Raw genomic sequence first — 27123 nt, 5'->3', positions numbered from 1 at the left:
TAGTCTAGCCTGCTCGTGATAAACGTGTGCATCAGTCTTTCAGTGTCAGCCTGAGAGAGAAACAGTTGCACCTTAGCAATGTTTCTTAAGTGATAAAAAGATGTTTTAATTATATTTTTAATATGGGTTTCAAAATTGAGATCTGAGTCAAATATGACACCTAGGTTTCTGACTTGGTGCTTGGTGTTAAGTGCTAGTGTTTTTAAATGTGCAGATAGTTTCTCTTTTTCGTTTTTTTTCACCAATGACTAATACCTCTGTTTTAACTTGGTTGAGCTGGAGAAAGTTTTGTGACATCCATACATTTATATCAGAAATGCAATTTACCAAACAATCAATAGAGCTGTAGTGGTTGGGTGTTACAGAAATATAGAGCTGGGGGTAATCTGCATAGCTATGATAGTTGATGTTGTGCCTCCTAATGACACTACCAAGGGGTAACATGTATAGACTGAAAAGTAAGGGCCCTAAAATGGATCCTTGAGGGACCCCACAGGTCATACAAATGTTTTTTGAACTGTGGTCTCCGAGGGCGACAAAGTATTCCCGGCCAGTTAGATAGGTCCTAAACCAGTTTAGGACTGGACCAGCGAGGCCAACCCAATTTTCAAGTCTATCAATAAGGATATCATGATTGACAGTATCAAAGGCTGCGCTCAGATCCAGAAGGGCCAAGACAGATCGTTTTTTTGACTAATGCCGTTTCTGTGCTATGATTGGAACGAAAACCATTGGATTGGAAAGTGTCAAAGGCACAGTTAGCATCTAGGAACTTACTTAACTGTTTAAAGGTGTATGTAATGTAAGACTCAGGGTTTGTATGAAGCCAAAACACCTCACGGGCCTAAGCAAAGATGTGAAAAAACAAACAATGTGCCATGACAACACCACATTCAGATAATGTCATTGTCAACATAAAATAAGTAAACAGATAAATGTTACAGTGAGTGATAAGCGAGATCAAAGAGGTATGTCTTAAGTGCATGTTTAAAGGTTTCCACCGTTTCAGCCATTCTAAGGTATTCTGGCAGAGTATTCCAAAGGCTGGGGGCATAGAAACTAAAAGCTGCTTTCCCAAGTCTATTTGTCCTGGCTTTTGGAACTGTTAGGAGTTCAGTGCCAGAGGACCTCAGGGATCTACTGGGTGTGTACCTTGACAGCATGTCTGTTATATATTCAGGTGCATGACTATGGAGTGATTTATAGACTAGGAAGAGAATCTTGAAATCTACTCTGAAACTAACAAGTAAACCAGTGCAGTGATTTTAATACTGGTGTGATGTGCGCTCTCCGTCTTGTGAGGACTCGCGCTGCTGCATTCTGTCTTGTTTGTAGTTGACTAACAGTTAGCATCTAGGAAATTACTTAACTGTTTAAAGGTGTATGTAATGTAAGACTCAGGGTGCAACTGTAAATACTTTGAGTCAGCTGACAGAGACGCACAGCTCTGAAGCAGCCACAACTACGTCTATTTTGAGCTGGACGTCTGAGTCAACATGACAAAGAGGGATGGGAGGACAGACTCACAAATGTTTTCTGACTATAATCCAGTCTACTGCAGGCGAGACACAGACAGACAGCGGTCTGATGTTGCAAAAGAGAGGGTTAAAGACAGTGCAGCTTCTTTTCATTGCGCACAAATTCATATGTGTGTAAGCGTGTGCCATCCTGACCAGTCCACACAACTACATACACACACACACACACACACACACACACACACACACACACACACACACACACACACACACACACACTCGTTCATTGCCCGGTGACTCTACAATGGGAGCCTTGTCAAGTCCCAAGTGCCAATTGCTTTAGCTCAGCTCCAGATAAAGCTGCTCATTTGAATTCTGCAGACCGGGCACCTTACGAGATTTACAAACAGCACCTTATCGCTCCCCCCACTCCCACTCCAATGAGCTGTGACTCTTAATGTGAAGTAGAAAACCAGAACACAGCTCAATGCCATCAACTAAACAAGGATGGAAGGCTGCACTGACGAATGACAGATGCAACACCAAAGGCACAAACACAGGCCAGAGGAGATGTATACACGTTATAACTGCGTTTGTAAAGACTTCAGGCTGTGACACCAAACAAACCACACCACATCATAGGCCAACTAAAATGAACACACACTGAATGACATTCTTTCTCTGTCTGCCCCTCTCACTCTCACTCTCACTCTCTCTCTCTCTCTCTCTTTCTCAGACACATGCATAGTTTGGTTAAGTTGCTCTAATTTTGGGGGACTGTTTGTGTAGGCCCACTTTCTTTTGTTTGCTTTCCTACACAGAGCGGCCGGCTAACAATGCATTCCAGAATTAGAGAGCGTGAAGGGCAGAGCTACATTTCTCAGCTCCGCTATGGCATTCCCTATAAAAAAAAAAACATGAGCACCTTTTCTCTTTGTTTTTACAGAAAGAATTCTATGTTTACATGCAGAGGTCAAGGCTAAGGACTTATCAGAAGATACCGCATAGCTCAGCATCCACGCTGTAGAGTGCCCAAGGCCGTCTAACCACAAGAATGCTCATATCAATGCAAGCCCAAAGATCTGCTGCCTGTTGGTCTAGATGCACACAGGGAGCCTGTTTTTTACGTGCTACGTCTCTCTGTGGTTGAGCAATGTGGCAATGGGGCTGAGTTACTGAGGGCTGTGTCTCTCACAACAACTCCACTTGGCACGGACTCACAATGCAGGGGTGGAGGATGTGTGTGAATGCGTGTGTGTGTGTGTACGTGTGTGTGTGTGCGTGTGTTGTGAGTCATAAAGAGAGGCACAGAACGGGAATGGGGGTCAGACATACACACATACACACACACACACAGAGAAGTCTGTGGCATGAGGGGATCTGAGGGGGGAGCTTGTCCCTGCTCACGGAACATGACTAAACCAAAAGACCCAGGAACCCTGATTGAATTTCGTAGACGTGGACGCACTCATATGTCTGAGAGCAATCCTGAGGGGCACAGTTAGCAGTGCTTTTCAGGAATTGCTGCCTAGAAGCCCTCAGGTGTTGGCACGTCAGACATGAGCACCCATTCTCAGGCGGTCATGCTCAGGTTCTTCTGAATACAACATGAGCGGATACTTCCACTGCTGTGCTGTGCGTAAAGCATTGTGAAACGTGGTTCCTCCATTTAATTCCTGTTGCAAAAGCCAACACCCTCAAAGCATTCGTGGCACCCAATGGGGGAATGGTTTTGGGCAGAGGGAAAATGAATGTGTTCATCAGCACCAAGTCCAAGTTTGCAACATAATTACTACAAGAGCAGTACGAATTTACAAGAACAGAGTGACATCACTGCTGTATCCTTACCACTGTAAAGTTCTGAAGCGGGTTTCACATTTTTACGCTCCTTTTGCATACTTATGTCTTACAACTTTTGATATGTTGCAAGCGACTGAGGCGTGTCTGAGTAGAGAGGTGAGAGCCTCAGATGGCTGACTTTGATGACATCAGTAGCAACGGCATCTGACGACTTTTTAGACTTGTTATAATGACACACGCCAGTAACTACTGAAGGGGGATGCCTTCTCAAGAGCTGGTGGAAAGGGCTGCTCACCTTGTCCAGGATAAATGTGTTCAGGTAGGGCATGTATCCCTGGTTAGACACAGGCCCCTCATCATCATCTTTAAAGTGTTCCTCAAGTGCCACTGGATCGTGCGGGATTTTCATCACAGTACACAAGTTATGTGAGAGAACCTGCAAAACACAAAACGTATGTGGTTATGGATCAATCTGAGTTATAGTTACATTCTCTTATCTATTTCTCATTCATCACTCTGAAATATGCCTACACCAAGGTTGAAAGTGTATCAACACACAACGCAGTTTGATATTCAACAATGTCAAGTGCAGCACACTGTAATTCAATATGGCATCTTTATTTTAAAAGCAAGACTAACTCATCAAACCACCAGAGCTCAAGCTACTAGGCTACCAATAATATGAGCCAGAATGAACATTAATGTACATCATCTGCTCTCTCGTTACATCATCTAAATACTACCATGACTGCTAATACAGACTGTAATTTCGTTAATGTTATGACACAAAACGACATAATTCGAAGTGATTTAAAACTAAAACCACACTACACTCTTTTCCATGAAGACGGGGAAAAGGACAACAATGACAGCCTTATTTTAATGTAACATGTCAAACGTGCTGTCAGATCCAACTGTTTGTATCTTTCCATGACACCAAACAACAATGAATTTCATTGTTTGCTTTTTACACCGTCAACGTCACCGCAAATATTTCCAGTAATATGAAGGTACTCGAGAACACTTGTCAGTCAAGTGTATGTCTTGAACGAATTACGGTCTGGTCAGGTGCCTCGTCCTGGGAAAATAATGTAGTAAAATAAATTAGACCAGCGCGTACCTTCAATTGTGATTTTGACACCTTTCCACTCTTATCAACGTCCAAAGCCGTGAAAGCGTGCCATATCGCCTTTAACAGTTCGTCCCGTAATGCCATTTTGAGTTTAGCTCCCACTGCTTGCTCTGCGTACTTACTTGGTGAGGAGGAAAGTTTTTCAAGAGGGATACAATGTCGCGGTCACATGACCGGTACGATGCACTTGCGTGGCTGGAGGCGACAACACATCTGAAGTTCTAGCTCCGCACAGCGCCGGAGTAACGGACTTGCCATTGAAAACACGGAAGGGATTATCGGCAATCTCTTCGTGAACTTCCATCAATCAATTAATAAATATTATGTGAAAACCTACTCGACCGCTGTACCAGTAAACTATCGTTAATTAGGAGTCCCCTGAATGATAGATGATACAGTTGGAAGCATCCCTCGTCTCCCTTCCTGTGTATGTAGATATATACATTTATCGTTTTAACTAATTAACCACTACATATGCATTTGAGAATTGTACAGGTAATAGCCTATGATGTGGAAACATGACGAGGTCTTGTTGACAGGAGGGCACGCCTTTAATTAGGTGCACACATAATTTAAACCAGTAGCTACACGTCAAGTAACAACACAAAACTTAATTATTGGTGAGAATTTATTATGAGAACTTATTTACAAGAGAAAAGGAAGGTATTAATTTTTTAGCACAAAATGATACATATTACACCTTAACAAAGGTGTAGCATGTCCAGACAATATAAGTCAACATAAAGCGATCACTCACTGGTAAAGAAATCCAAAGAACAGGACAATGATTGCTTTAATGCTACCGTCAGGGCTGGGGATATGGGATTTGGGATATTGTTCCAGTTTTAACCTTTAACAGTCTAACTGACTGGTGTTATGACATCCTTTTATGTATTGTATGTATTTTTACCACACGCATGATTTTCTGAACCTTCCGATTTTGCTACTTGTACATGGGGAGCCAAATTGAAGGAACATTAAGATGCATGTAAATTATGGCACATTAATTATTGCAGAACAATAAACATATTGTAAAACCAATGATTAAAGAAAATGGCAAAATTTTGTCTTCAATTCTCCCAACCCTGATTCATAACAAACATGAATAGCAGCAGGTTCTTTTTTTCTTTTTTCTGTGGAGATTCCTCTCTCCCTCCTTATTGCCCAAAGTGCTCATTTTCATGGCAATCACCACCTAGGACACCACATGTTTTTTGCCTAACGGTCAGGCATGTCATTCACAGGCAGTAAGGTGCACGCATCTAGTCTGGTACATTCACCCAGTCTTAGCATCGTGAGTTGGGGCTCTGCGCAAGAGGGCCCCCTGCAGGCTGGGACAGGAAGTGCAGGATAGAGCGTGTAGACCTTTCTTTGCTATGTAATTTTCCTGCAGAACTCAGGAGGACAGGCCTTCACTGAGAGAAAAACAAACGGTAAACAAACGGTAGAACTACTGTTCCTAGAGGGATTGTGAGAAGTTTGCAAGTGTAAGCTCTCAGCAAACAGCGTACAAAGCACTGTGTGTCTACTTTCAGTAACAAGGAATATGCATCACGTGGGATTTCTACCTTGAGTTTCAGAAGTACAGATGTAGCTTGATAAAGGAAAAACAAAACCAAAAAAAAGTGTTCTTATGTGTGAAAGCACTGACAGTTTTGTCAGGCAGAGTCTGTTGTCTAGCACCATTTCTACAGGGTTGTGTGTTTGTTGAGGAAAGTGTGCTTCAGTATATGGTCAGGCTTAGTGAGCGGTTCATCTTCTTGCCGACGAGGCGCGAGGCTCGGCCCCCACCCTGCAGTGTGGAACGCGTCAAAACCCGGTCTGTGGACAGAACCTTCTCCTCTGCAACCGCTTTTGCCTGCTGGGCTTTTTTCAGCTCCCTGGAGGATGAAAATAAACAAAATCAGTCAGTCAGTGATGTGGCATCTTGGGGTAGCATTACAGTACCAATAATTCTGACACGCCTTAGAAAGGAGGTGTGAACCGTCTGGGTAACTTGTAGAGCAACGCAACACTTCCTCGTTGGGGAAAGTTGCCAGAGAGCAAAAAAACTCAAATAATCGTAAACTAAATAAATACATTTTTAAAAATGGATAATGGAAACTTACTTCTGCAACAGGGCGTTCTTGAACTTCTCAGCGTTGAGCTCGACGCGTAGCTGGTCAGCACTCATGCGTGCCGCTGTGAGCAGAGCTGGGTGCCTGAGCAGATCCGAAGCGGACGGCCTGCGAGTGGGGTCCGGGTGGATCATCAGCTAAGAGGGAGAGAGAAAAACAAAAATACTTAGTTTCAATTCAGGAGACACTATCAATCACTGCCTGAGAATAGTAAGAGCTTTATTCCCTTTGAGAATATATTTCAAATAAGCCATTAACCATTAAAAGAGCAGTTCTCTTTTAAAGTTGTAACAAAGTTGATGAATGGCTATGACAGGAGCGTTGGAAAGTACACACATCAAGTAATTAAATTCATATTAAAATTAGGTGGCACCTACTTTTAAAAGGCATAAGAACTCCTGCGAGAGTACTTGTGGGATGGACGGCAGCTTGCCCTGGCGGATCTCGTGCCACTTCTCTCCGTTGGTGGGCAGTGGGTCGCCCCCTGCAGCGCTGACCACAGTCAGAGCAAGGGCGAAGATATCTGCCTTTGTCAAGTTGATGTAGTCCTGTGACACAAGAAGGGAACAGGTCAATACATCATTACTGCAAACACATCAGCTAATGTCTCAACAAAAGTCAAGTATTTACTGTAACAGGTCAATTAATACCACGTGAGATCAACTTAACCAGAAATCTAACATTAAAATCATAAATAAATAAATGCTTTGGCACACACCTCTTGAAGGACCTCATTGGCTAGGAACCGACTGTCCCCCTCCTCAACCTGGGGATTGGTCACTCGGGTCACATGGCCTAGATCACCTAGGAGAAGAAAAGGCAAATAAATGAATTATTTGAACATTATTGTACAACCACCCTGACTGTAGTTTAAAAAGAAATAACAGGCATGCTGCCTAGGTACCAATCACAATAAATGCTTTATTACACCTGCTTCCATTTCACACCATCTCAACCCTCCAGTCTAAAATCAGACACCCAGCCAGTTGTCCCTCTGTATTTCTTCCTAAACAAATATGCTCACATCATGAACCAATCACTGAATGTTTTTCTGTGGTGAGGACAACAGTTCTTCTCATTTTCAAAATCATGCAAAATGCTCTATGCTAGTTTCAAACCTGAAGCCCTTCACTCTTTGATAATTACCTATTTTATAGATCACACTTGTAGTTGGTCCATCTTCCTCATCTTCACACTCATCCACAGCAGTCTTTCGAGAGATAAAAATGTTGCCTAATTGGAGGAAGAAGAGCACAGACAAAATAAGACCTCACATTCTAAACACCACCTTTGTTAAAAATCACACACACACACTAAACAGCATTCTTATGCTGTGAAAGCAGAAGTGCAATTTCAGAACTTTGAAACGCAAACATGAGAATGTCCCAGGTGAATGCTACTTACTTTACTTTGTAAAGCGCCTTGAGACAATAGTATTGTTTTGGCACTATATAAATACAATTGAATTGAACTTACTAGGCTTGATGTCCATGTGCACAAGGGCAGTGGAGTGGATGTACTTCAGGCCGCGGGTGACCTGCAGCAGCAGCTCCTTCAGCCCCAACTCTGACAGGAAGGCCATTTTGCGGTAGTTCTCAGTGATGACGTCCGAGAGCGTGCCGCCATTGCAGTACTCATTCTGGATGAGCATGTGGTCGTCCTCAGCCCAGGCGGAGTAGTACCGCACCACATGGGGGTGCTGGCCCAGGACTGCATGGGCATACACCTCTCGAAGTGCGTTTTGCCTGAGAACAGACAGATAAAGAACAGATAAAAAAAAGTTCAGTCTGAGTACTAGCACCAAAAAAAAAGCAGTGACTTCAGTGCAAACACACAGATAAAAAGGTCGGTGTCTGGTAAATAAAGCCTTATACACCCACCTGCTTCAAAAAACATTAAAAAGACACATCATAAGACTTACTCATCAACTGATCCTGCCAGAGGCTTCTTGGAGCGCTTGATGGCGTAGATGCAACCATCGAGTCTTTTGACGCATTTGAACACGGATCCAAACTCCCCACAGCCGATCTTCTCCAGCTCATGGAATTCTGACATGTATCTGGACATCATGTTGCTCTCCATCATGGTAATTCTCTGTGATAGGAAGAGATAACAAGGTCAGACTTGATTAAGCTCTTTAGTTAAAAAGAAAACTAGAGGGATTTTGACTTATATGCCATTTTTCTATCAGGGGAACTCCAGTCTCTCTCTGCTTGAGAACCAACACTCTCCATTTTAAAAACATATTGCAGTAGTATTTAGCAGAATAATTAATTAATTCAGCCATGAATAATCTATTGCAAATTACCTTTGATGGAGGAACAATTTCATCTTCGATTTCCGCATCACTTGCGTCCATGTCTTCTCCGCAAGAGCTGTAAATGAGCAGGAAAATGCGTTATAACATACACCCAGCACTAGGGGGCAGAATTGGTCAATTGTCTGAGCACATGGTTGAGTAATACTAGAAAATGAGGTTTTGGTAACTTGCCAACAGTCGGCATAAGTCATACTTTTGAAACGAACTTAACGAAGCCTTTACAACTCTGACATAACATAGGACAATGGAAAGTCCTACTCCATTTAGCCATTTGTAGTCAAGTAACCTGGTAATTGTATCAAGGTAACATTTTCCCTAATCAAATAATAAAAAAGAAAAAATAAGTTAACGTACTCATTCCAGTGCGAGCGCTTTCTAGTGTTCCTTTGAAAAGTTGATGATTGACCAAGGATGGAATCAGGTGTGAAGGGGTTGATGTTGACCTGGGGGGTCTGGTTCCTCCGGCTGTCCAGACAGGTTTTGCTCGCCGAATCCACATCCCTGAAGAGAGCGACTCGCCTGCTACTTGATGCACTCGTTCTGGCTTTGCACAGCAAACTCTACAAAAATCATATCACATTAATGAATCAGTTAGTTTAAAACCTACAAAACGTTTCCCTAGTGAAAGTGTTAAATTAACTTACAAGTAGTCTCTGAGGTCTAAGGTCTCTAATGTGAGCATGCAACAGAAAACAATGGTAAACGCTATAGTTGCGTTGGGCTCAACAGAAACCAGTGAGCTGACCCCATATCTGATCACTCAAACGTCTTATGTAATTGGGCTCTGTTGGCAGAAACTGGGTCACCTGTGATTAAGTCATAGTTCACTAACCGACTACTCATGGGAGTGTTTTGTTGACGGCAGTACAATAAAAGCATGTAAATAGAGATCGTTTTTCATACTTTTATGAATACTTGGATACTTTCCATAATCTTAAACATAAGTTAACCATTGACCATCAATAGCAGTATTCTTCAAGGAAAGAAAGGTTATGTTACCCCTACATCCTCTTCGATAACGTATCCCCCAAAACACATCAACTCAAGTAATCTAACAGTTACATTTTGGTAACTTTAAATGGGTTAGTTAAGCTGACTTGTTAAAGGCCAACGTGGCGTTCACCAAAACTTCATGCATCTCACTCTTAACGTAACTCTGCTAGGCTAGCTATGCTAAAGCAACTCACCTTGGGCGTATGAGGCGTATCAAAAAGGCGAAGCTTCCGAAATGTTTTATGGGGGGGTGTATCGGGACAGTCTGGAATAGGTGAGCTAGACCCCTCTCCGTCGTCGTGAACAAATGTCCTCTCTGGCGAACTATCGTAACTCCGAGTCCCTTTCCGTACAGAGGGTGAATTGTTTATGAAAATATTTTTCAAGTGAGAGGGCGACTCAAAGCCCTCCTCATCCCAGGACTCGATGTCGTCGTCGTCCGCTGTCTGAGGGCTGCTGTTGGAATCATGTCTCTTGTCGGCGCTATTCCGTCGAAGTGGCAGCGGGGAATCCAGTTCCGTAAAGCCCGATTCGGCTCCCGTGCTGTTATTAGCATCTTCTATGCAATCCTCCTCTCCGTCGCTCGGAGAAAAGCTCAGTTTTTGCCGAATAGGCCGCAGGCTGGGAGAGTTAACGTTACTCTTTTCAAGTCGCCTACAGCTGAAACTCATTTTCCCCTCCATATTTCGCTCACACAAGAGCGTTTAGTCTTTGGAAAGAACTGGTTGTCCGAAGGTACAGATTAAATAAATACAATAAAAACAAGAAGCGATGCCGACCCAGTAAAGTTTGCTAGCCGTCCATCTAGCTAGCTACCGAGAAGGGAGCAAAACATAGCGAGCTATCCACGTTAGCAAATAAGTTGACTGGCTGAATCATAACACCAACTTATGTCGAAGTCACCATGACAAAACTCTTCCAGATAACGTGGTCCAACGTCTTTTAACGTTACCTCCTTGAAGACTGATACGAGTCCGTGTAAAATATCCGAAAGTTGTTGTTGTAAGATCCAAAGACAAGCTCCTGTGCTTGAGTCAAGTTAACTTCACGATAAGAAGCTAACTGTTAGCGAGAAGCTTCGTTAAGTGTTGGCCAACGACAACCCCAGCAAATGGCTACGATGTAGTTCACCTTAAAGACTGTGGTATGAGAAAAGTCAAATCCGCTCCCAAAAAGACAGCCGATAACATAAAAAAACATCAAAACACGTTTGAAACGTTGAGAAAACGTCAAGATTTTTTTTACGAAGACAGTGTAATGTTTACGAAATTACTTTGAATGAAAAACCACTCCTCCTTCTCTTCCAAGCATGGTCCCGTACCTTCCCGCGACCGTTGGTCAAATGATCAAACGTTCGACCAATGAGAGCACGGCTGCGGAGTTTGAAAGACAGACGGTGCTAAATCGCAAACGTCCAATTTCCGCCTTCAGAATCCTACGTCAATTTGGCGCGAACTACTTCAACATGTAGAAGACAGGTACACTTTTGCTCGTTCTTGTTGAAACTAAACACTAGAATGAAAAACTTTGTTGACAAGACCAAGTTAACATGTAAAGTGCATCAAGGAAAAAATATTTAAATGAAAAAAGAAAAATACCTGAAACATATAATAATAAATAGCTAAAATAATATAAATAGCTATATGGCAAGTTGTTACCCTAACACAGCGATGCCATGCAGACTCATTAAGAGATAATGACATTTGGCAGCTTGTAAATCAGTTTATATGTTGGTGATGGGGAGAAAGGGGAGGAGATTTCGACCTCGGCTTTACTTTGATATGTAAAACTTCGGGAGAAACAACACCTTTGGTTAATGGCAGCCTAGAATCGATCGCTAGACCTTTTTGGGGGGGGGGGGGGGGGGGGGGGTCGGGTGACATTACATTTTGACATGGTCTGAAATAGTTGACGAACTGCAGAGCCTGCTCTTCTGGGATTCGAGTTTCGGAGCTCTACTCTGCTGTGGAGACAGTCTATTAAAATGTTATTAACTAATTCAAGGCGCTTTAGAATTTCTGGAAAAAGAATGTCTTCAAAGTACTGAAGTGTAAAAATAAATGGGATACAAATCCAAATTTATTAGACACGTAAATTAAAATGTTTTAAAGTCTGAAAAAATTGAAGGGTATTTCTACTACAGGACAGTAGAATTTTTTTTTTAATTAGTTGACCATAGTCCATACATTCAACAGCAGTATTGAATAAATCTGTACAGCAGAAAACTCCAGTTTTAAAACATATGTACACTGCTCACACAAAAATATCTTAATCTTCAAATATGATCATTATTATAATCATGGTTCTGGGGCTAATGATTTTTAATTAGGTCATCCCAGACTCCAGTTCATCGTCTCTAATGGCATGTCTCTGGATGTCTGTTAATCATCAAGTCCAGGCGTCTCCCCTTGCTGTATTCTTGATGCAATTCGTATGGCTTCTTCCAGTGAGGGCTGATCACTAAGCTGTTTAATACAAAAAGAAGAAGAAAAAAACAACAACATCAGACTTGAAATAAACAAAAAAACTCTAAAATGACATTGCCTCTGGCCTACATTACTTACAGTACATTTTAAACTAGTGATTAGAGAGAAACAACAATGGATAAGACCTCCATCTGACTTGATTTAATGGCTTTAAAAAACCTAATATAAGCCAGGCCTTTGTAGAGATACCCCTGATGTGCTCCTTTGTTTTGCTGACGAGGTGTTTGCTGTGACCTTATCAGCTAGTGAGGTTCTGAGTGGATTTACAGTCGACAATCAAAGGAAGAACAGTCTGGGGCTCGTTCTCATTTAGCACAACACTGAGATCACATAAAGTGGATCACACAAGGTGATCATATTCCTCTGAAGGTGCTACATGTAAATGTTAAGCAAACCAATCTAGCATTTTAATTTACACTAACAGCAAATTACCAAAGGACACAAACAGAAGTATGCCCCCGCTGTACCCCCGGTATAGCTACTGGTGCAATATTTGATGTTAGCTTTTCATGCCAGTTATTTACTGGTTTAATTGGTGTTATGCTGGCTATATGTAGTTGTTAAGATACAAAAAAAAAATCATAAATAAATAAATAAATAGCAAACAGTGAAAGCCCTTATGTAACCAAATAAATGTATTGTAAAAGCTGATGTCTGCCGCCTCCCTGTGTGTATGTTATACAAACAGCTAACAAGGATGATTAGGATCTGCCCTTTAAACAATGGCAATATGAGTACCCCATGTTGGTGTTAGAAGCTGACAAGCAGAATATCTAGGAGTGACATATCAGTAAACCTAAATAAAAGATAATAACAATACATTTAAATAGAACTCATTTAAAAATGCATTTCGGAAAGATCTTTTGTCAGGTTTAGAGTGCTTAATTAAAGCAGAAAAAAATCTCATTGGTAAAAAAAAGAGAAAAATTCTTGATATACCATGTAGCCCGAATTTCACTTTACCACAGATATCCTGTGTCTCCACACACCCAGGCCATGAATACCAAGCTATTCTCAACTGTTTACAGAGCAGACAGGCTATGTAGCCTCTGGGTGCTTTACCTGCACAGCGATGTGCGTGCCATTGGAGGTGGCCAGCAGCGTCACAGGGTGTGGGGTGCCCCCCACCTGATGCTCCTGCTCCTGCATCAACACCCCGTCCTCCGTCTGGAACGCAGACAGGTGTGGAGTGACTATGGCCACCTGCACCACACACACACACACACACAGAGAAGGACTGTGATGAACAATGACAGTACAACAATGACCACATTTGTGTGGATCTATGCTTCTGGGCATGCTTAATATGCCACTGCAATCCCTCCAAACAGTAGAGTATTTAATGTTAAAAGGTTGACACTTGAGCTCCAGCATCCCATACCTGTCCCTCAGTGCCATCTGCTGACACCATGGTAACAGAATGTGTCCCTCCAGACAGCATTGCCTCATGAGCCGGGATGGTTATGGTCGTCCCCTCTTGTGTTACCATGGTTATTGTGCCACCCATGGCTTGCATGTCAGCCTGAGAGAGACTGACCTAAGAAAGCAAAGAAAACAAAACAACACGTTACTATCTGACAGTTAAATTATACGTAATAGTATTCATTCACAACCTTGATAAAGTACATACAAAGTTACACAATCCTACACAAAGGGTTTAGCAAAGCCCCAGTTGGTAACAGCAATGCCAAGCTTATAAGTAAGATTCCTCAAGAGTAATGCAAGCCTAGCATGCATTACTATTATAGATGAACAAGTTCTTGAATAGTACACTTTACAACATTCGATTCATCATCCCATTGTTGTTTGAGTTACCACACATTATGCACACATTATTACACAACACCTTATGTGTATTATTTAAATTGTCTTCATATTCTCTATATAATGTCTGTGTATAATCATTAAATGGTCCTTGCTTGTGAGCCACAAATGGCTGGAACCAAATCCCTGTATGTGTCAATGTACTTGGCCAATAAAGCTGACTGATTACAATGAGTCATAGCATATACGTATTAAGGATGGGCATCAGTAGGAATTAAGGATAGACCTAATGTACTGTATATCATGGTATGTGTCATAGGAGGGGGAGGTATTGTGATCTGTATCGCTATGCAGCTGTGTTGTGTCAGTGTGATTGTTTGTTTGTGAATGTGAATTACAATGAGTCATAGGGTGGAGTGAAGGATTCCTCACCTGCTGCGTCCCATCATGCGTGATGAGGGCCACATGATGCTGGTCTATGATCTCAGCTGTTCCCGTGATAACCTGCTCAGATCCGGAGTCGTCCTCTACCACTGTGGGTGTGAAGGTGATGCTGGGGTCATCCATGGCCTCTAAGCACAACAACACCAAAAAAAAGTGTCAGTTGACTTGTAGGCAGCGAAATGGAATTTAAATCATGGGCCTAAGATAATTTGTATTAATATACAGCTCCTAAGAATGTTGCAAAATGTTCCACTGAATTGATTGGGCTATCGCAACATTCCGAAGTTTGATTTTTTTTTTTATATATACTGACCGCTGCAAAAAATGTAATGACCATTGGCGAGTCAGCAAGTAATACATTGCTACACAACACCTTAACCTTTAAAGTTCTATTTGTTTTAAGAACAATTTTTTTTCTCAGCAGAAGCCACGAAACGGCAAGAAAAATCACTTAGAGGTGTTTTGGAGGAATGTCTGTTACTGTTTTGGCAAATAACCATATAATAACCACTCCGCATCAGGGTCCTGTCCATCCTGTCGGGATTTATTTTCATATACAGACCGGCGGATTATACAGTATCCCTCACTTAGCATCTAGGTACTGTTATGGTTAACACCAACCTGCCTCTGGGATAGCATCACTGACATGACAGAGTTAACATTACAACCAAAGAGATTTTATTTTTCTGCGTGTCAAACCTGTGGGTTGCTCGAAGTAGGCCTCCTGCTCCTCCTCGATGGGCTCGGTGTCGTTGTGTGCGGTGCGTTTGTGCATAGCCAGCGTGGAGATCTGCTTGTAGGTCTTCCCACAGTGGTTGCAGTTGTAGGGTTTGCATGGAGTGTGGACTACATGGTGTTTGTACAGGCTGGAGTACTCGGTGAAGCGCTTATCACAACCAGGCACTGTGCATACATATGGCTTCTCTCCTGTGACGACGCAAGAGAAAAATATTAGTCCATGCTTATTTCAATAATTTAGGGATGAAAAGATGCTCAAGAATCAAAAACCTTCCCAAAGACTCAAAAACATTTAAAGTTAGATCGTTCATTTTCTGTTAAAAACTGTGCAGCTCCAGCAGTCTAGAAATATTACCATACTACTTTTTTTAGACTTAACAGCCTATTGTGTCCACTAATGTTTGCAATATACAAGCGGTCAAAAAGAAAAAGTGCGTACCTGTGTGGATCCTCATGTGATTTTTGTAGTTGGTGGCACTAGCAAAGGCCCTTCCGCAGCTGGGCTCTGAGCAGTAGTAAGGCCTCTCCCCCGTGTGTGTGCGGATGTGCACCTTGCGAATGTTGGAAGTGGTGAAAGAGCGGCCGCAGCCTTCGAACGGGCACTTGAACGGCTTCTCCCCTGGGAAAGCAGAATGACACATTTAAAATCAGCATGACTGGATTTGCCTGCCCTCTAAACACATCAAGATCACTCAATAAATACTGAAGATAGACACTATACGATGGTATTAACATGTACTGGCACTGAATCTGGTCTGAATAGTTGTCATTAGGTCTGATAGGCTACTGAGTGACAAGGGAATTATGTGACGTGGTACCTGTATGTGTCCGCGTGTGCTTTTGCAGGTCTCCTGACGTTTTGAAGGACTTATGACAGTTGGTCTCCTGGCAGCGGTATGGCTTTTCGCCTGTGTGTGTTCTGATGTGACTTTTGAGTCCATACCCTAGGAAACACGACACAGTAAGCAGATGTGACACAAACAATGTCACCTAGGAAATTGGACACAATGCTTATTAAAAACCAAACATCAAGACATCCAGCTTACCTGTTGCAAATTTCTTCCCACATCCCATATGTTCGCACAAATACGGTTTATCCCCAGTGTGTGATCGTTCATGTACCTGTGACACACACAGTTCTCAACATGAAATAAAAGCAGCATAAAGTTGTCAGACAGATGAATTATTGTGTCAAGAGTGCCCATCTCTGACACAGAACACACAGATGGGCTTTGCTGGGACTCTCACCTTGAGGTGGTGTGCTGTGGTGTAGAGTTTGCCACAGCCCTCATGCTCACAGCGGAACGTCTTCTCACCAACATGCTGCACCCTGGTGGCTCTGGCATCCTGGCCCTGCAGCACGATCTAGAGAACCAGCAGGTGACCATTAACATTAAGCTCAGAGCAGTTGAACAAGTCAATCCGCCTAAATATAGTAAAGAGAGTGCACTGACAAAAGTCTTAGCAATCCAAATATCTGCATGTTCTCTTTCAGTCTCTTCACTTGGTGCAACACAGATAGTATGGGGTATCACACCCTTGCGTGTCTGGCTCAAGACACCTCTATTCATGCCTAAAGGGAAGATGACGCGTGGTGATGTAGGGAGGCCAGATCAACAACGTCTCCGCAGCTCTTTTCACCTCGCTGCAAACTCCTCAACCTTGCAGCGCCTGCCTAGCTCACTAGCTGGTTTTAAGTGTAGCAAGTTAGCAATTTTTCTCAAAGCAGTTAAACAGTTCCAAACAGGAACTGTTTGACAACATCCTTTTTTTGCAGGGCACTGTTTTTGCAACACGTCCCTCGCCTTACATGACCCCCTCTCACAACCAGGGGATTACGGGCCCAGCTCCACTTCACAACTGGAGAAGACTTATCGCACACAGCCTACCAGGGCTCGGGCTGTCATCAGTTACTCTCCTGCACACCTATAAAGCCAATTGCTTGATAGCATGCCGTCAGCAGGGAGCCCAGGTACTGCCCTCCTCGAGGATATTATACTATCTGTGTTGTACCTCGTTCCCCTCCTTCAGCGAATGTTTTTGACTGTCATCCAATCATTGTCTACCATGAGCTGGGTTCTGGGCTCTGTAAAGCACCTTGAGACAATTTCAGCTGTTACTGAAGCTATATGAATTATTGAAAATTAAAGAATAATTGAAAATTAAATATGAAATGATCAGAATAAATAACTCTAGGTATGAGTAAGAACCAATAGGTGAGGGGTACCATACCTGCATGTGTACTCCATTATCAGTCTCTGCTCTACCCAGCAGCCCTGTGCCACAGTCGGAGCTCTCTACCTACACACACACACAAAACACAGTGTGAATACTGACTGAGACGTACAGGATATTTAACCACCACTACAAATTACAATGTGAAAAGGGGAGGTGCAAACACTATCCCACTGTTGGTATCTGTACAACCATGCTACTACCATGTTCCCAATGACTACCATGTTGACAACTAAAAAACACCCGACCCAATGTATCTCTCCTCCACGCTATGTACCCTATCAGGAATATGGAGGGGACCCTATAGAAGGCACCTTGGCAGAATACTGTTCCAGCACACTGATGGTCTCAGCATTGATAGCGCCCTCTGCCTGCAAGTCTGCCACAGTGCCATCAGCTTGGATGGCCAGGATGGTGTTGGACTGAGGCATGTGTACAGTGTGCTGAATATAGGCCGTGGTGCCGTCCTCCAGTTGGACTGCCTGCAACCCGCTCTGCTCATACGTCTCTAAATACACACACGTACAACATTGGTCCAATCGTTCTTTTGAAAATGAATCATTATTACAAAGAATGTGTACAGTCAGAAGGCATACATCTTGTAAAATGTACAACTATAATGTCTAAGTAGTAATAAGTACTAATTCATGAATATGTGACTAAAGACTGAAGAGATAAAAAAAAAGGGAAATAATGGAGTTGAGGGAAATATCAGAGTATTCTGACCGTACATAAAACATGTTTACCTTTGGGTGTATGGATGTAGGCTGTTGTGCCATCCTCAAGCTGTACAGCCTGACCATCCTCTAATCTCAAGCCCTCTCCACCTTCAAATGTATAGCATTCTATTAAACCAATTTGAGTCACTCATTAAAAAGAAACATACAACACAGACCAGATCAACACCTATGATTCTTTTCACCAGAATTATTATATTTTATGGACAAAAAAAGTGCACAAAATCTACTAATTACAAGTACATCACTAGTACTTCAGTGTGCTTTAAAAAAACAAAACAGTTTATTGTGAAAATACCAAAGTATCCTTTGAATCTAATGCATAGAAGATGCTTTGATGTATGTTTAAAAAAGTCTAAATGTATCAGTACTTAAATGGTACTTTTTTTTCAACATACTGACATTGTGCTTAATGCATTAATGAAGTATAATTAGTTCAATTTAACATCCACTTTATTTCACCAAAGATGTATTTAAATATACTTGTTGCTAGTTGCAGACACATCATTCATTCTATAATTAGTTAAAATATGTACTTAAGTATATTTAAGTGAATCTTGATAAATAGTAGTCCAGTGCACTTAGTTGTATTTAAGAATATTTTTCACAGCATTAATGATAGATCATGAGCATACTACATGTACATGATTAGTACATACAAAATAGCACACTTTTAGTACATTAAATCATGAGTGAATGGAAGAACTTCAATTAAGTATACTTCAGTGTAACTTTTTTTACCTGCGTAAAAAGGACCAATCAAGATCTCAGATGGCAACAAATACAAAGCCAATATCTACCTATATGTTGACCAACAAGTGTTTCTCTCATCACATGTACATGACATTGTGCTTTCAGACAGTGAGAAAGTTGGCAGAGTTTTAATTGGCAAAACAAGCATAAAGGCCACCGTTACCTGATTTAGGCATGGATAAGTGATGAACATACGCAGCTGAGCCATCTTCAAGCTGAATCACTTGCCCTTCCATCAACTTGGTGTCTGAGATAACTGAGTGAGAAAGAGAGAGATGGTACTCAGCCTGTGCCCATGGCAACAAAACAAATCCATGAAGTGTTGAATACTATACATCACAATCGGGTGATGGGATGGCTGTACCTTTCGGGTTGTGCTGTATGTATGCTGTGGACCCATCAACCAGAGTCACTGCTTGCAGGCTAACTGTGTCCATGTTCTCAATGTGATCCCCATCTGTAACACAGGATGGCATGCGTCTATGCTGACTCCACAAAGTGCCCCTCAACCAAAGAAAATTACACACCACAATGCACTACCACAACTGTATATAGACCTTCTTTGTGGGACTTCTGAAACATGCCTACATGAAACATCTCCGACTTTTCCTGTTACTAGCTTGTTAGGCTAGATTTTTTCTGTTTTTCAGATTTTGCGGTCTTTTTCTGTCACTTTATGTTATGTTAGACTGTAGGAATCAGGCTTCACTGGTTGTGTACATAAATCTAAGTTGGCACCCTCAACTTCTCTATTTTGGTATGGAGAGGTAGTAAAGCAGAGTAATGGTCCTATAAGTAACACCCATCTATGTCTGATGACATGATGGAAAACAACACAAGACAATGTGATATTAAATGTCAGTGCACCCTAAAATGTGGGGTTTTTATTTAGCTGTAAATTAAATGATATGACTGAACTGAGATGAAACACTTCAATACTGGAGTTGACAAATTCCCATTTTTATAAAAATCAGCATTTTATAGGTAGAAAATGACAACCAGCATCTACTGTTTAAAATCATCCTGAACCTTGCAAGACTGATGCTGATGTATAGTCAACCGTTTGGGACTTCTTTACATCATGTTATTCATAGACTCTCAGTCTAGTAAACTCAGCCCTTCCCTAGCCCGTTGAACTTACAATTTAAAAGGTTACTAGTGGCTTCAACAGGTTGTCGTAGTCATCAAGGCCTTACCTGCCACTGTGACAGCCTCTGTTAGACAGAGGGTCACCTGCTGGGAATCCCCATCTACAGTTTGGAACTCCATGGCCTGAGAATCACTGTTCACCTGGGCCAAGAGCATCATCTGTCTGTCACAAATACATAAAGTAAATATACACCAAAGTGTTTTTCAGAGCTCCAATAAAAATATTAGAAATAGGAATATAGAAAACACAATTTAGACTGCTAGTTAAATTACTGTCTTGATAAATATCTCTACAGTTAACCATGGTGCATCTTAAAACTGGCAAATGTGATTTGCGTACTTGCGTACAGATTCTTCAGAAATGTATTTCACAACTTTAATTTGTGCAACAAAGTTGCCAACTTTTAAATGTGTTTCAGATTATTCTTTGAACCATAGCATTTGACAAACTCTTGATTTATATATAGTAAATGTCTTAATGTTGTTTGATCAGGACTTTCACTAGGTTGAATATCAATATGACATAGGCTATAAAGAAAACACACATATAGCCTAAGGTCTGCGACAAAGAATGCTTAATGAACCAGATATTTGTATCCATCATCTCGTGAATGGTTATATCAATGGGCCCGGGTGTAACAGTAATCATGACGGTGCATTTAACTCTCACTGAGAGGAAGATAAAATGAAATCAAGTCATTCATGCATTTGATTGTGTGCGAGTTTTATTTACCTGCTGTCATAAAATCGTATCATATCTTACACATTTCCTATTGACTGCGAAGTTGGCATTACTGACAGCACGATTAACATATAACCTAGCTTTACATAGCCAGCTACAAATCTCGCCAGTTTCCAGTTTATTCATTAACATACTACAGCATAACGCTTACTAACGTTAAGAGGCTTCAAAGTCTTTGGCTTGAGGTACATAATATGTAATGACAGGACGAGAGCTTTTGTTACAGAAGCAAATTAGCAATGCCTAGCTCTTAGTTTATGTAATCTTACTTTCCCAGATAGCTCCTTAGCTTGACACGCTAACTACCAAATGTGGTACAATTGGCGCAAAGTTAGCAGCTAGCCAACTCGTTAGCCTCGAAACACAAGCCTTGAGCGTGGCTTTTACGCGGAAATTGGCAACAGCTTATTTCGGCTAAAAACTTGACATCGCTGCAAACGATACCACTGACTCAGATAATTTCGCACAGATTGAATACTCGGCAGTAGATACATGTGAAAATGTAATATTACATAGGCTATCGTGAGCTAACATGAATTCAACGATATTGAAGTAGAACAACGCACAACGCAACGTTGTTATATGTTGCAAGCAACATGAACGCTGCGTCCAATAGCCAATAATAAATAAAACATTTAACATCGCATCATTTAAGCTTAGTTTTATTTGTAAACAGTCCCTTAAAGTCTCCAATGTGATTTCCCACAGTGAGATTTCTTGCTAGGAGATGGCTGAGGAAATAAGGCACACTGGGTAAAAACACATTTATATACTAACCTCCGAAATTTTCCAACAATCCCTTCGTTCGACCACCATGCATCAGGGCAGGAAACGTTCACTGTTGATTTGTACCCTGGAACATGTATGAAAATGTCCTCCCTTCACAACATGAGTTCTAGTTCTTCAAAGTCGATATTTTATTGGCTTCACGAGCCCTTGCCACATCTGTGGTGTGTTGTGATTTGTCCATTGGTATGTCAATTCAAAGAGGAACCCAGTCATTCTGATTCAGGGGCACCGCTCAGGCGCCATTCTGGTCTTCGAGCTGTTTTGTCCGATGATTAAAACTGTAGTTAAACATTATGGAAGGCCAATTTGTTATTCTTCATGGTTTCGAATGCCCATCTGAATTACAGTCTCAATCCAGTAATTAAATCGTCGTCGTATAACTGCAGGGCAATGTTTAGTTGGAAAGACAAACAACAAAAGTTGCCCATGCTTCTGGGAAGTGCTGGTCAGCCATTTTGTGAGGCAGTTCAAGAAATGTGGAGCTAGGTCGTATGGGCAATGCAGTATTCAGAGAACCATCTCATGGGGGACCGTAATTGAAGAAGGCTTAATGCTGCATTACTTCTTTAAACTGGGTCCGCTGTATTCACTGTCCATTTTATATACTGTAGGCTAGGGCAACAATACAATATTAGATTTTAGGACGCAATTTTGCAATATAGTGCACACTTCATTTTGTCATACTGGGAAAAGGAAGGTGTAAATCAATGACTGGTGTAAGTGATTCACGCCCATTCTAGATTTCAGCTATGTCTGTATGTAGGCCTGAGTTCAGATTGATTTTATGACAAGCAGTTGAGTTGTCAGTAGAGTCAAAACACATGTGAATTCATAAGTAGTGACATGATTTGAGTTTTGACATTGAAAAAGCTTTAGCCTACAAATAGACTGGAAGTCACAAGTATGCACCACTAGCTGTTTGGAAAATGTGTGTGTCCTTATACAGTGTAACTTTATTTAATTGCATTTATTTTACTCTTTTAGAAGTATCAGACCCAGTTCTCACTGATCTTTTGAATGTAGTTTTAAGTGCACTGGCAGGTTTGTTGTGGCGGATCCAGAAGTGAGGTGGGAACCATTTGGGGAGGAGTTAAGACCGCACACGATGTTAAGCAAGGTATAAACACAAAGGGACTTTCCGTACTGAAAAACATATCTGTTAGGCTTGATAGACTTCTCATTTGATAAGTAAAATATGAACTAGAAATCTTTCAGAAAAACCAACAGTAACGACTGGCACTGGATTTAATTGAGAGCGCTTACACTTCTTGGTTCTTATTACTATTCGCGCCATTTCGCAGCACACTGGAACAATGAAAGTCTGTTTTGAAACGGTTTGTTCGCAATGATACATGGGAAATGTAGTTATATAATTCACCAATTACCAAGAAAGGACACTGGTTTCACGTCCTTTCCCAAAATGCACCATGTTTAAAATGCTGCCATCGAATCTTCTCATTGGTTAATTTAATGTCTGAATGAACGTTTGAATACCATATATGGCGTTCTTGACCTACGTGAGCGCTACTATTATGTTAATGATATTATAATTTCCAGCTGTATTCAGTAGTAGTTGTAAGGCATGCGCGGTGCCTCCGTAAGAAAATAGAGACGATTAAAAGTTCTATCTTTGGTAAGTTTTGTTGTTATCTTTTTATCACTACCTGAGCTTGAAGAAATTGTCAGAGAACGTGCGTTGTAGTGTTGAGAAGGTATGTCGTTGGACAACATGCTAGTTTGAAAACCGAAAGCATGTCGGCAAGGTGGCAAATGTGCACAACAATGGATGAACGTGGAGATCGTGGCACCGTTGTTGTAATACAATTGCAGAAGCTAACTTTTATGTTATGTGGAGGAAAGTTTTGACAAAACTCATTACAGTGTTTGTCAGTCGTTGATAACCGTTTTAAATTGTTATGTTAAGTCTTTGTTTGAAAAGTTACAACCGCTTGTAACCTTACACTGGGAATGCATCTCCCCGCTTTTTTTGTTAGCAGACAATCTGAAGACAGCCTCTTTAGGTTGACGCGCTTCACGGCTGGATTCCAAACCGAATTCCATAGTTAGCTATTCGCCGGCTAACGTTTTTGCGCTCTTTCTGTAGTCCCAAGCAATTTCGTTATTAATTTCCGAATGAGTTACTACTTGTTTCACTGTTAGTTACATGTTTTCATTTCCCTGTTGAAAACGTCAACTTTGGGCGCTAGCTCCCTTAGCTAATCTTGTATTTGATGGCGGTAAACTGCGTAAAAAAAAAAAAAAAAAGTCTTTCTTTTTTTTTTTAATGTGTAAGTTTCTGTAGCCATAAAAAGTGTCGAGCGGTTGTCTTTTTAGATTTATATTATGATTTTCAAGTTATTTCGAAAATTTCACTCTTAAGATTTGAAACACCCTAGGCATGCTGTCGGGGTAATTTATAGTTAATAACGTATATTAACTGTCAAGTTTGCACTATTGTGTAAGATAATAGCCCAAAAGCAAAGATTTCTCCGGTGGCAGCCAATTTCTCATCAGCAGGCAGATTGCTCAGCTGTCAAACAATTGTTTTTCTAAGTAATCCTTGCTCTTTCAACGTACAGATCCTATATGTGACTGATGTTAAATGTGTTATTTCCTTGCAGTTCTGTGCTATTGTGATCATTCAAAAGGAGCTCTAAGATGTTCGGGTTTTACAAGACCAAGATATATCGCAGCAATGAGGGCTGTTGCATTTGCAAAACAAAGTCATCCAGCTCAAGATTCACAGACAGTAGCAGATATGAGGAGACGTTCCGACTCTGCTTTGGGTAAGAATAATAACGGAAGCTTTGAAAACTGACATTACATTTGGTAAAGGCCTGTTATAGGATTTAAAAAACGTGATTATTTTGGTAGATTATCTGAAGACCGTGTGGGAGATATCTGCAATGCCTGTGTCCTGTTGGTAAAAAGATGGAAAAAGCTGCCTCATGGATCAAAGAAGAACTGGAAGCATGTAAGCATGGATGGATTTTCATACCTTGAAATCACATTCAAACACTAATATAATTGCAAGACTTTTCAAAAAACAGACTATATTTACTTTACGTATGTCTTTAATTTACAGGTTGTGGATGCAAGAGCAGGACCTGGATATAAGCCACCCAAGCCCAAGAAGATAAAGAGTGCCGAGGGAAAAGCTAAAGCCAGACTGAACAGGCTTCATCAGCTTGGCAGACAGAGTGAGTAACTGGCCTGCTACTAATAAACTGTGTGTGTAGGGCGGAAGGATATATACATCTGTGAAATGTGACGCAGCAGGCTTTGTAAGAGATTTTGGAGACATGTAGGTGGTCCAGGTACAGCTAATATCCAGGGTTCCTCATCACGTTTGTTTTTGTTTGCCCCTCAGACTCTGATGCTCACAGCACATGCAGCACCTCGCCGTCTCAGTCACCGAGTTACAGCAACCACTCAGATGACGGGTCAGACGTGGAGTCCAAGCGCAGACGTGCTACTCCTTCTGTGTTCTCTTTTCTGGACCTTTCATATTGGAAAAGGTAATGGAAGTCCACCTCTGTCAGTCTCGATTCCATTTTTGAGGCCAGTGACTTAGCTCGTTGTCTGTTAGGAGCAGTGAAATTTCAGTTTTGTTTTTCCTTCCTCTCTTGCAGGCAGAAAGTGTGCTGTGGTATCGTATACAAGGGCCGTTTTGGTGAGGTCATGATTGACCCGCGCCTCTTCAAGCCCTGCTGCCGCTCCAAGCAGCAGAAAACGTTTGCACCAGAGCTGGAGGTGGGTGTCGCTGAGGCATTCTTGCCAGTCGGGGACGTCGCAGACGTACCATCCTCTACTCTTGGGGAGGGTCAGACGGAGACCCGGTGATCAACTTTGCGTTGTTTCCCTATGTGCCTCGAGTTTTGTCTCCAGTGGAAGACTTCACCTTCTGTGAGGCACACTTTATTTTGTTGAATTCAATGCCTTTAGTTTCAGTTGTATTGGTCGTATTGTTTTTTGTAATAAATGTCATATTTTTTGATTTTTCTTAAGAAAAAAAAAAAAGAAAAAAAAACAGTTGGGCATTAGCAACTATTTATAGGAATAGTTTTCCTGATATACCTACAAAAGGGAATTATCTATTTCATTTGGACTATAAAGAGTCTCTATACTGTACTTAATGTAAGCCAGATAATTGGTTGTCTTCTTTAGATTTTGTCTTTGTGTGTGTGTTAAAGCACAGAACAAAGCACATTTTCCTCATGAAATTTATAGACTGTAACCTGATTTTCCTGCGCAGCTATAGGGGATATACTTTCAAGGGATTTGTTTCTTTTTTTTTATATACATTGGAAAATGACAGGTCTCAGGGTGGTTTTGAAAACCGTCGCTTTAGTGTGGGTAATTTAACAGAAAAGAGCGGTTGTATCATATATATATGATCTCAAAAGCATATGCAGCATGTAGAAATAAAATACAATCATGCTCCACCCATGTGTTATAGGGCATGTTGTGAAAAGATCTATGTGGTATTACAGGATTGTGTAGTGAGGGGCTATTTTTTTAAGACAGCATTTTGACTCTACTGACGATGTTTTCTGTTCTTCTGGAGTTTCAGTTCGACTTTTTTTCTTTTCTTTTATGTTATTTATCATGCTTTTTAAATGATGTATGAGATCACTGACCAAATGACATCACCAACTCTTAAATATTTTTTTTACATATGAATAATGATTTGCTGACATTAATTTATCATTTGTGTGTAGAAGCTCAGGTGGTCCTTGTGAGCTCAAGGTATAAATGGTTTAAATACGTAAAATGTAAAGCTCAACAAAGACTTCATGACACTGCCTCCAACTCAGACCCACAGTTAGACCTCTGCACTCTGTTCCTCAGGACTTTGTTATTTATGCAGACCTGTTGAATGTGTGAATGATCCTTTGTCTTGTCACAGTTACTGCAAATGTAGATGTAGCTGTGGTCCATTTGAGACCCAAGGAGCTGGATATTGCTCCGCCAGAATAAAGATGTACTCACCATAACACTAAAAGTCCTCTCGTCAGTGTTTGTAAAGACGTTTGGATTGTTTTTCCAGAACAAATAAAAAGATGGCTTGTGTTAATACACATCCCACCTACATAGTTGAAAAGTTCAGAATCAGGTGTCCATCAAACATTTGCAGGTCCTACATAAAGAGTAGCCTAGGTTAGAGGTTCAGTACCACATTTTCAGTACACCAAATTTGTTTTCGGATGTTGAATCCTCACGTGTAATTTATTTTATTTATTTTCAAACCATTTTGTACATACCCGATGCTGTTCATTACCTCTTCCTATAGTGCACTTTTGTGGATCTTTAAATGACCAATGTCCAAGCGGATACTATTTTTTTATACCTTACCTACACCTTTGTATTTTAATAAACAGAAGTATTTGCATCTCACGTGTTTAGTGTTTTCTTACTGCGTGATTATCTATCTTTGAGGTGTACA

At 41.2% G+C, this 27123-nt stretch overlaps 3 protein-coding genes across 5 annotated transcripts; 1 reads left to right on the top strand and 2 right to left on the bottom strand.

The window, feature by feature from the left end:
- Window positions 1-5024: 5024 nt before the first annotated feature.
- On the bottom strand, window positions 5025-11425 carry wee1 (WEE1 G2 checkpoint kinase). Its single transcript, XM_042706019.1, has 10 exons — window positions 10035-11425; window positions 9202-9407; window positions 8836-8902; window positions 8449-8621; window positions 8004-8272; window positions 7674-7760; window positions 7246-7331; window positions 6905-7075; window positions 6519-6664; window positions 5025-6290 (listed from the first exon to the last, which is right to left on the bottom strand). Exons 1-10 carry the CDS (start codon window positions 10521-10523, stop codon window positions 6134-6136), a joined length of 1851 nt encoding a protein of 616 aa, XP_042561953.1. The 5' UTR covers window positions 10524-11425; the 3' UTR covers window positions 5025-6133.
- Window positions 11426-11889: 464 nt separating this feature from the next.
- znf143b (zinc finger protein 143b) lies at window positions 11890-22156 on the bottom strand. 2 transcript variants are annotated; one of them, XM_042706013.1, is made up of 16 exons: window positions 21666-22156; window positions 20194-20309; window positions 19362-19454; window positions 19161-19253; window positions 18254-18352; window positions 17822-18015; window positions 17505-17573; window positions 16521-16637; window positions 16319-16394; window positions 16091-16216; window positions 15712-15891; window positions 15234-15461; window positions 14523-14662; window positions 13708-13863; window positions 13389-13529; window positions 11890-12305 (listed from the first exon to the last, which is right to left on the bottom strand). In XM_042706013.1, the coding sequence occupies exons 2-16, from the start codon at window positions 20303-20305 to the stop codon at window positions 12222-12224; spliced, it is 1908 nt and encodes a 635-aa protein (XP_042561947.1). In that variant the 5' UTR covers window positions 20306-20309; window positions 21666-22156; the 3' UTR covers window positions 11890-12221. The 2 variants fall into 2 exon arrangements, with proteins under 2 accessions (XP_042561947.1, XP_042561948.1); XM_042706014.1 differs by having other exon boundaries at window positions 18254-18334.
- A 1013-nt stretch (window positions 22157-23169) lies between these two features.
- sinhcafl (SIN3-HDAC complex associated factor, like) lies at window positions 23170-27069 on the top strand. 2 transcript variants are annotated; one of them, XM_042706015.1, is made up of 6 exons: window positions 23170-23310; window positions 24299-24463; window positions 24552-24651; window positions 24763-24877; window positions 25048-25195; window positions 25310-27069. In XM_042706015.1, the coding sequence occupies exons 2-6, from the start codon at window positions 24336-24338 to the stop codon at window positions 25518-25520; spliced, it is 702 nt and encodes a 233-aa protein (XP_042561949.1). In that variant the 5' UTR covers window positions 23170-23310; window positions 24299-24335; the 3' UTR covers window positions 25521-27069. The 2 variants fall into 2 exon arrangements, with proteins under 2 accessions (XP_042561949.1, XP_042561950.1); XM_042706016.1 differs by lacking the exon at window positions 23170-23310 and adding an exon at window positions 23343-23389.
- The last annotated feature ends 54 nt before the right edge of the window (window positions 27070-27123 follow it).

The sequence above is a fragment of the Clupea harengus genome, unplaced genomic scaffold (assembly GCF_900700415.2).
Source record: "Clupea harengus unplaced genomic scaffold, Ch_v2.0.2, whole genome shotgun sequence".
In the NCBI taxonomy this organism is placed as follows: Eukaryota; Metazoa; Chordata; class Actinopteri; order Clupeiformes; family Clupeidae; genus Clupea; species Clupea harengus.
The sequence above is the reverse complement of the archived record's forward strand: the minus strand, read 5'-3'. Positions and strand labels throughout refer to the sequence as shown.

Bases quoted from the DNA above. Each gene is read 5' to 3' on its own strand.
- sinhcafl (XM_042706015.1), top strand. From the start codon at position 24,336: ATGTTCGGGTTTTACAAGACCAAGATATATCGCAGCAATGAGGGCTGT. The intron at 24,652-24,762 runs GTAAGCATGGAT...TTTAATTTACAG, and splicing joins CAAAGAAGAACTGGAAGCAT to GTTGTGGATGCAAGAGCAGG. The intron at 25,196-25,309 runs GTAATGGAAGTC...CCTCTCTTGCAG, and splicing joins GACCTTTCATATTGGAAAAG to GCAGAAAGTGTGCTGTGGTA.
- wee1 (XM_042706019.1), bottom strand. From the start codon at position 10,523: ATGGAGGGGAAAATGAGTTTCAGCTGTAGGCGACTTGAAAAGAGTAAC. The intron at 9,408-10,034 runs GTGAGTTGCTTT...TGATTTTTGTAG, and splicing joins ATACGCCTCATACGCCCAAG to AGTTTGCTGTGCAAAGCCAG. The intron at 8,273-8,448 runs GTAAGTCTTATG...GTCTGTTCTCAG, and splicing joins CTGGCAGGATCAGTTGATGA to GCAAAACGCACTTCGAGAGG.
- znf143b (XM_042706013.1), bottom strand. From the start codon at position 20,305: ATGATGCTCTTGGCCCAGGTGAACAGTGATTCTCAGGCCATGGAGTTC. The intron at 17,574-17,821 runs GTGCCTTCTATA...GTGTGTGTGTAG, and splicing joins TGGAACAGTATTCTGCCAAG to GTAGAGAGCTCCGACTGTGG. The intron at 13,864-14,522 runs GTGAGGAATCCT...TTGCTTTCTTAG, and splicing joins CGCATGATGGGACGCAGCAG to GTCAGTCTCTCTCAGGCTGA.